General features: G+C 42.3%; 1 protein-coding gene across 1 annotated transcript; it reads left to right on the plus strand.

Moving 5' to 3' along the window:
• Nucleotides 1-2229: 2229 nt before the first annotated feature.
• LOC101303401 lies at nucleotides 2230-4665 on the plus strand. Its single transcript, XM_004293923.1, has 2 exons — nucleotides 2230-3699; nucleotides 3786-4665. The coding sequence occupies exons 1-2, from the start codon at nucleotides 3408-3410 to the stop codon at nucleotides 4598-4600; spliced, it is 1107 nt and encodes a 368-aa protein (XP_004293971.1). The 5' UTR covers nucleotides 2230-3407; the 3' UTR covers nucleotides 4601-4665.
• The last annotated feature ends 3937 nt before the right edge of the window (nucleotides 4666-8602 follow it).

Raw genomic sequence — 8602 nt, forward strand, 5'->3', positions numbered from 1 at the left:
GGTGGCACCGCTCCTTCACGGCGGCGCTAGGGCTCCTCTCACCGGTCTAGAAATGTTGCTGGGAGGGAGACCGACCGAACGGGACCGGTCCGGTGGCGAACGGAGGTCGGACGGCGGCGGGAGGACGGCCGGAATACCGGTGGGTGTAGAGAGAAGAAAATCGGGTGAGAAGAGAAGAAAAATCGGGAGGGAGGGAGAAGAGAAAGAAGAAGAAATGGGTTGGGCTCGGCCCAGCCGACCCAACACCCCTTTTAAACCCAAACTTCCAAAATAAAAACACCCCGAAAAATAATACCCGAATAAAAATTACCTTTTACTAGCTAAAATTTACCATTTTTACCGTAGTCGTATTTTCCTCATACGAATAATCCTCCGCACATAATCGTCCCCGAAACCCCTCTAGGGACCAATTAAACTATTTACTCAATGATCGAGACGGTAAAATTCTTATTATAATCACGCTAGTAAATAAGGTAAAAATATAAGGGTCGGGATGTGACATTCAACGTGTCGGGATAAATTGATTTGGAATCAAAATAAGCAAGGGAAGTTTTCAGTTAAGAGTGCTTATTGGTTGGCGAAGAGTAATCGCTTCACACCGATAGCTATAGTGTATTGGAAACATCTTTGGAAACTCAAAGTCCCACCGAAGATGAATCATTTTTTATGGAGGTGTTCGATGGGATTTATTCCATGCATGTGGTCGTTGTATCAGAGGTATATTGTTCAAAGTCTTTTATGTCCGAGGTGCCAAGCTGCTGATGATACGCCCTTGCACGCAACCTGGTCTTGTTCGTTTTGTGTTACGGTGTTGGAGAGGGTGAGTTTCTATTTCAAGCTGGTTTCGGGTATGTTGACCGACTTTTTTGAGTTTTTGAATCATGCTTTCAACGTTTTAACTGTGGATGAGATGAAATTGCTTGTTATAATGCTTTGGAGCAATTGGAGTGAGAGAAATAGGGTCATACATGGAGAACGGCCTCGACCCCCACTCTATTATATATGACCAGTGTGTGTTAATGTGGGAAAGTTTGTTGGCGGTGCAGGATAGTATGCAATCACACTTGAGTAGTGGGGGGTCTATAATTGGTATGGCATGGCAACCTCCTAGCCCTGGTATGTTAAGCTTAAATACTGATGCTTCTGTTATTAATAATGGAGTTAATATTGGTGTGGGAGTTGTTGTGAGGAACCATTTGGGGGATCTGGTGCTAGCGGGAGGAGAAAGAGTCCAAGGCCGTTTTCAACCAAGTGTTGCTGAGTTGTTGGCACTCTGTAAGGGACTGGAATATGTAGTAGAGCATAATTGGTTATTAGAGAAGGTTGAATGTGATTGTTTAGAGGCTGTGAGAGTGGTGAATGATGTTGGTGAGTGTTTTGCTGAAGAGAGGATTTTGGTTGATCGAGTTAGAGTTCTGTTGGTTGCTGTTGGTAGTCCTAAACTCTCTCATGTTTCTAGGACTGCGAATGGTGCGGCTGATGTAGTGGCTAAGTATGTAGCCCGATTAAATGGGCGGTTAGTTTGGTTAGGGGTTGGGCCCGATTGACTCATGGATGTCATTGTTAGCGACAGACCCGTAACTGTTTCTGGTAGTAGGGAAATGAGTGGGGAAACTTCTTCCTCCACCGATAATTCCCATGTTTTGTAACCTCTTTCTTTCTGAATAAATTCTGTTATTTCTCTCAAAAAAAAATAATTGTGCTGTTTTTTCTAATGTTATCTACTTATCTTGTTTTTCTTGTGTGTAATTTGACAATTGTAGACGCATAAAATTTAATGAGAATAATAATCATTAGATTATTCATACGACGCATGGTCCTGACAAATTGCATATGTGACTCGTGAGTAGGGAAAATTGAAAAGTCTTCAAAAATGACATGTGGCGACGTGTAACTGGTCGGTCGACTACAAAATCATTAATCCCGACTAAAATCAAATATTAAATGTCAATGGATAATCAAATTTCAATCAAATTAAATTGATTATCGGAAAGGAAGTCGAACATTTAATCAAATTGGCAAAATACCTTATCGGTCATAATCGAATTAATCAATAAATACCGATTGATTTAATTATGTTAATAATTATAATTAGATCAATCAATCAAAACTGATTGATTTAATTATACCGTTAAGGAAATATAATTAAAATGGTGTCTTCAAAACATTCCACAAACGGAGGAACATCGACACTATAAATACCCCCTCTCATATCAAGAGTAGGACTTCGGGACAAGAGAGAAAAATTACTCCCGAGAGCTCAGAAGTCTCGCAAAACCTTTGAAGAATCATCAAGCTGTCAAATAGCCGATTCTTCATCAATCTCAAGCCTAGAAGTTGTCAAATCCCGAAGAGTCACCAAACTGCCAAATAGCCGACATCTTCACCAACTTCAAGATGAAGAACAAATCACCACGTGGAATCGCTCGTGGCCAAATCTGATCAACATCAAGCCTCCACGGCCCTTGGTCAACCTTCGTCTTCAACAAATCAAAACTTTTATCAAGTTCTTCAACAAGCTTGTGGAGAATCAACAAGCACCAAACACACGTGTCGATTCATCCGCCATCAAAGCAGAAGAACGTTCACCACGTGACACCACTTGTGGCCTAAGTCCGATAAAAACCAAGCCTCTACGGCTCTTGGTCAATCAACTTCTACAAATCGTCAACACGACAAGAAGTCCAAACTACAACAATTCGATTCAAGATTAAGTGCTCGTCACCTTTGGATCAAATCGACGTTAGAGATTGAATCAGAGGAAATTCTTGTAAAAGAATACCCACAGAGATTGTAATCCGCAAATTCATCAATACAAATATTTTATTTTGTACACGTGTCTTTCTGTTATTCGTTATAGGAATTTTCGTGTTTACAAAATTAGCACGCCCGGTGGGACCATCTCTGCCTCTCATCTACTCCTCCGACAATCTCGCCATCTTCATCACATGGCTTCAAAGATGGTGCAAATCAAATTGAAAAACAAGATCAACAAGGTAGCTACTCTGAAAAGCAGTAGAAACCTTAGCGGTCATGTTGCTCATAGTGAGTCATATCAACTCACAACATTCGACCTTCATCCCTCAAAACAGTTTCAGCTGATCGACGCTTGGACAACAATGGGGGCAAACACCATGAAGCAAAGACGTTCAACATCGTCAGGCAACTCGAGGAAACATTCTCCTTCGCCCACAACCAAAGTTGATTCGAAGATATGTCCACACTTGGAATTGCCTCTTGACAATCATATTGAAGCGATTCTAGAAGACGACTCTTGTGCCATGCAAATCATGGTGATAGGAGTGATCAACGTGGAAGAACAAGCGGCCCAAATAGCTTAGTTGACTGCAGCAGTGAAGAAGCTCCAAAAGACCATTGAAGAGAAAGATGTAGAAATTGCATCGCTCATGGAGAAGGTAGAAGTTCACCATGATAATGACTCGGAGAATAACCTTCATGGTGATAGGAAATACACGTCTGGTGGATCATCTTCCGACCAAAAAGGGGAATCAAATTCCATCCTAGCTTCATTAATAGTTCAACAGCTTCAAGACATGATCGCCAAGACAATCAAAGCTCAATATGGTGGTTCGTCTCGAGATACACTAACGTATTCCAAGCCTTACACCAAGCGGCTAGACAATTTGAGAATGCCAACTGGTTACCAACCTCTCAAGTTTCAACAATTTGATGGCAAAGGTAATCACAAGCAACACATCACACATTTCATCTTGTGAAGCAATTTGTTCGCTCACTCTGAGGCACGGCGTTTGAATGGTTTACAGACTTGGAGCCTGAATTCATTGACAGCTGGGAGCAAATGGAAAATGAGTTCTTGAACCGCTTCTTCAGCACACGTCGCATGTTGAGTATGTTAGAGCTCACCAACACCAAACAACAAAACGGCGAGCCTGCTGTAGAGTTCATCAATCGTTGGCGTACACTAAGTCTCGACTGTAAAGACCGACTCTCAGAATTGTCAGTGGTAGAGATGTGTGGCATGCATTGGGATTTGTTGTACATTCTTCAAGGGATAAAGCCTCGCACCTTTGAAGAACTTGCTACTCAAGCTCATGACATGAAACTCAGTTTGGCTAGTCATGGCCAAAGAAAACGTGACATCATGGAACCAGAGAATCAAGAGTCTTTGGCAATCAGCACAACTCCTATAAGGGTCATGAAACGAGTCAAATCAAATAGCCAAAAGAAGTTTCAGTCAACTCAAGATCAAGCAAGGAGGCAAACTCTAAAAGACTTGGAAGCTAAAAGTTACCCTTTTCCAGATTCCAATGTTGCTGAGATGTTGGAAAACTTGCTTGAAAAAGAACTAATCAAATTGCCAGACTGCAAGTGTCCAGAAGAGATGTATCGCATCAATGATCCAAAATACTACAAGTACCACCGTGTCATCAGTCAACCGGTGGAGAAGTGCTTTGTCTTGAAAGACCTCATCATGAAGCTAGCACAACAAGGAAAGATATGTTTAGACGTTGAAGATGACGTGGCTCAGTTAAATTATGCTACGATCTTCTTTGAACACCTCAAAGCGGTGTCCTCAACGCCTTTGCTGGGGGCATGCAACCTACCTAAATTCGTCTAGACCACTCAAATGTCACCACGCTTCTTGTCCGCACGAGCTTAAACTGTGAATGACCAAAAAAAAAAAAACTCTTTTTCGCACGAGCATAAACTGCGAATGACAAAAAAAAATGCTCATTGCCCGCACGAGCATAAACTGTGCATGACACCCAAGAAAAAATTCGCTCCTTGCCCGCACGAGCATAAACTGCATATGGCACCCAAAAAAAAAAAAAAAAATCCTTGAGCTACATCATGACTTGATCTCTTTCTCATAAAAGTACGTAGGCAGCTTGGAAGATGCTTTTGAGTCCAGTCATAACAAAACAAGAAAATGAGTTTGCTCGGGTTGTTGAGAGTACTGCCATATCAAGACAAGGAAATGAATTTTGTCGAGGTGTTTCCCATGTCAAAGAAGAGACATACAAAACTTAAAAGAGGATGACTCTGCGCAATTTCCGGATCTCTACTCTTCTTTTCACAGTCGAAAAATACGCAGAGCCTAAGCACTTTAAGTGATTCCTCCCACTTTCAAAAAGTGAAAGAAATCAAGCATTTAGGTTGTTCGCGTTCTTCCTTCTGTTGTATGTCTGTGTGTACGCAAAGCCTAAACACTTTAAGTGATTCCGTCTACTTTCAAAAAGTGGAATGAATCAAGCATTTAGGTTGTCTACGTTCTTCAATCACCTAACGAGTCATCCACCAAAGATGTGACCTGAACTATCGGAAGGATATGTGGCTCGGTGAGCCTCGACAAGGCTCACGGAGGGGAATCTTTGATCGTTGACAATGAAACATGTGGCTCGGTGAACGTCGCCAAGGCTCACAGAGAAGAACCAACAAAGACGGTCGGTTGTGAGTCATCTAGTTGAAGAAACGTCAATGAAGCTCACAGAGGTGAAATCATGACGAGCCAACTTAGATGAGAGGTGGTGTCATCACTTTCAATGTCCTTGATATCTTCAAAGATGATGTATGTGTCCTTCTTGAAACTCTTGAAAAATGTCTTGTGGAGCGGTAAAGTCTACGCAAAGCCTAAACACTTTGAGTGATTAATCCCACGTCTAAGAGGTGGAAAAAATCAAGCAGTTAGGTGTTTGCGCTCTTCAATTGCCGTCAAGGTACACAAAGCCTAAACACTTTGAGCGATTAATCCCATGTCTAAGAGGTGGAAGAAATCAAGCAGTTAGGTGTGTGCGCTCTTCAATTGCCGTCAAGGTACGCAAAGCCTAAACACTTTGAGCGATTAATCCCACATCTAAGAGGTGGAAAAAATCAAACAGTTAGGTGTTCGCGTTCTTCAATTGCCGTTAAGGTATGCAAAGCCTAAACACTTTGAGTGATTAATCTAACGTCTAAGAGATGAAAAAAATCAAGCGGTTAGGTGTTCGCGTTCTTCAATTGCTGTCAAGGTACACAAAGCCTAAACATTTTGAGCGATTAATCCCACGTTTAAGAGATGGAAGAAAACAAGCGATTAGGTGTTCGCGTTCTTCAATTGCCGCTAAGGTACCCAAAGCCTAAACACTTTGAACGACTTATCCCACATCAAAGAAGTGGAACAAACAAGCGGTTAGGTGTTCGCGTTCTTCAATTGTCACCGAATTATCACCAAAGTTTGAGAAAAAAAAAAAGGGTTGCTGCGTAAATAAAAATGAAGAAGAAGAGGTGCTGCCATGAGAATTAAGAAGAGTATTCAAGGTGATTAGAGTAGGGCTGGGCATGGGACGGGATAGAGGTAATCCCACGGCCCGTCCCGGACATTGAAAACGGGACGGGATTTGTCATTTTTAGATTTCATCCCACCCGGGCCCTATCCCGGTTGGGACGGGACGGGATAGGACGAGACGGGCCCAGTCCCAGATAAAAAAAAAGTTGAAAATAAACTTGTAAGTAAAAGAAAGAGTTTCATAGTTTATAGTTTCATAGTTTATAGTGTTATTTACTCTATTAAGTATTAACAAATACTTGTAACATATTTACAAGTACAAAATGGTGAAATAAGAGAGTTTATACTGTTTACTTTCTCTAAACATGTCATCACCACTACGGTGCAAGAAAAGAGTCTACAACAATCAACAAATTAAAGTATTAAACATCATTGTTAGTGAATTGGAGACAGTCAATTAACTTAAAGAAACAAAGAGCTAAGATGAAAACACTTAAATGAAAGGCTCAAATCACATTTTAATCAATAAATAATCAATTATTAAAATAGCGGGACGAGACGGGACGGGGCTAAACGGGACTTGAATTATCCGTCCCGTGTCCCGTCCCGTTGTATAGAGACGGGACGGGACGAGACGGGCCTGACGTTTTGAGATTTAAATCTCGTCCCGTCCAGGTAAATTTCGGGACGGGCCCGGGACGGGTTCGGGATTACGAGATTTTATGCCCACCCCTAGATTAGAGATCACCCACGTGCATGCATGAGTGCCATTAGCTTTGGCAAATGGTCAATTTTGACCTTCAAAAAGGGTCAGAGGATTAGTTCCAAAATAATTTAAGTGAAAATGCCCATTTGGTACTAATTGTAACCCTTCATTGCCTATTCCAATGACAATCTTTTATGTAAGCCCATTTGAACGAAAGTAAACTTTTTTTGTGCCCAAATAGCCAAATCTTTATTAAAGTCTTAACAAACTATATTATTTTAAGACTATTTTGCCCCCTCTTCAACATGAAAAGACTTGGCCGGAACCTCGGACTCCGGTCACCAGAATTTCCCCGACCGCCGGACTCTGTCACCGGAATTTCCCATGTAACCAGTTACTGACCAGTTAATGACCCTTAATAACCAGTTACTCACCCCCAGTAACCAGTTACTGACCTTTAATAATCAGTTACTGACCCCAATAATCAACTTATTTCAGATTAATGTAATAGAAAAAAAGATTTACCAAAAAATAATCGAATTGCTGACCTTAATAATTGAGTTACTGACCCCAATAACTTTTAGTTTTCAGTTACTGACACCCAATAATCACTTAGTTTTCAGTTATTGACACCCCTCAATAATCAGATTACAAACCTCAAATAATAACTTATTGGCCCTAATAATCACTTATCAATTCTCAAGAATCACTTACTGACCCCCAATATTCAAATGTAAGGATAACAAATAAAAATAAAAAACTAACAAAGTAGATACAGAGCGGATCAGAGAATCACATTGATGATAATCAGCTACACAAAACTGTAATGGAAAAACGAGTACACAACAACAAACGATCTCTATTGTCACCGGAAAAATTCTCAGGCACCCCGCATCAAATTAAAAAAAAAAACAAATGCAACTAAGAAAGAGACTCACCAAATAGGCAATAACTGAAACTGAGCATCATCATCATCATCCTACACAATGCACATGCCAAACCTGATGAAGCTCCTTCCTTGACTTGATCACCTCCTTCCTCCGTATCATTGCTCTGCAACTGATTCGGTCGCACCCCATTGGTTCCCTCAGTCGCCATAGAAGTAGCCAGACTGGCCAGAACCTGCACTGCAGCCGGATTCGTCGTCTCCGATTTCGTCTTTTGCTGCTCCACTCTACCGAAATTCATCACACCTTTCTCCTCCTTCTCTTTACTCACCAGAAACTCCAGCACCTCCAGCGCCTTCCTGGCCCGCTTCTTCGCCGACATCGCCTCCTTGACGCGGCGCCTCCCTGGTCTGCTTCTTTGTCGACACCGCCTCCTTCACGCGGCGCTCGGCATCACTCCCGACGACGGCGGCGGCCTTCTTCATCGAATTCGTCACGATTTTCGCGGCTGTCACGAACGCCTTGGCGGACTCCCTCCCGAGGAGCTTCGAGGTCGAAGTTGAAGAAGGGGAAGGTGGAGGACTGGGAGCAGGGAAGGCACTCGAAGGAGGCGCAGTTGGCGCAGGCGTTGTGGGCGATGGAGGGGCACCTGACTCACATAACACGGTCGCACGGCGGCGGCGGGTGGTCGAAGTCGAAGACGTCGAGAGAGAGAGAGAGAGAGAGAGAGAGAGAGAGAGAGAGAGAGAGAGAGAGAGAGAG

Source organism: Fragaria vesca, linkage group LG3, assembly GCF_000184155.1.
Source record: "Fragaria vesca subsp. vesca linkage group LG3, FraVesHawaii_1.0, whole genome shotgun sequence".
Lineage (NCBI taxonomy): Eukaryota > Viridiplantae > Streptophyta > Magnoliopsida > Rosales > Rosaceae > Fragaria > Fragaria vesca.

Coding starts and splice junctions, on each gene's coding strand:
- LOC101303401 (XM_004293923.1), top strand. CDS start 3,408: ATGGAGAAGGTAGAAGTTCACCATGATAATGACTCGGAGAATAACCTT. Junction 3,700..3,785: donor TCAACAATTTGATGGCAAAG/GTAATCACAAGC, acceptor AATGGTTTACAG/ACTTGGAGCCTGAATTCATT.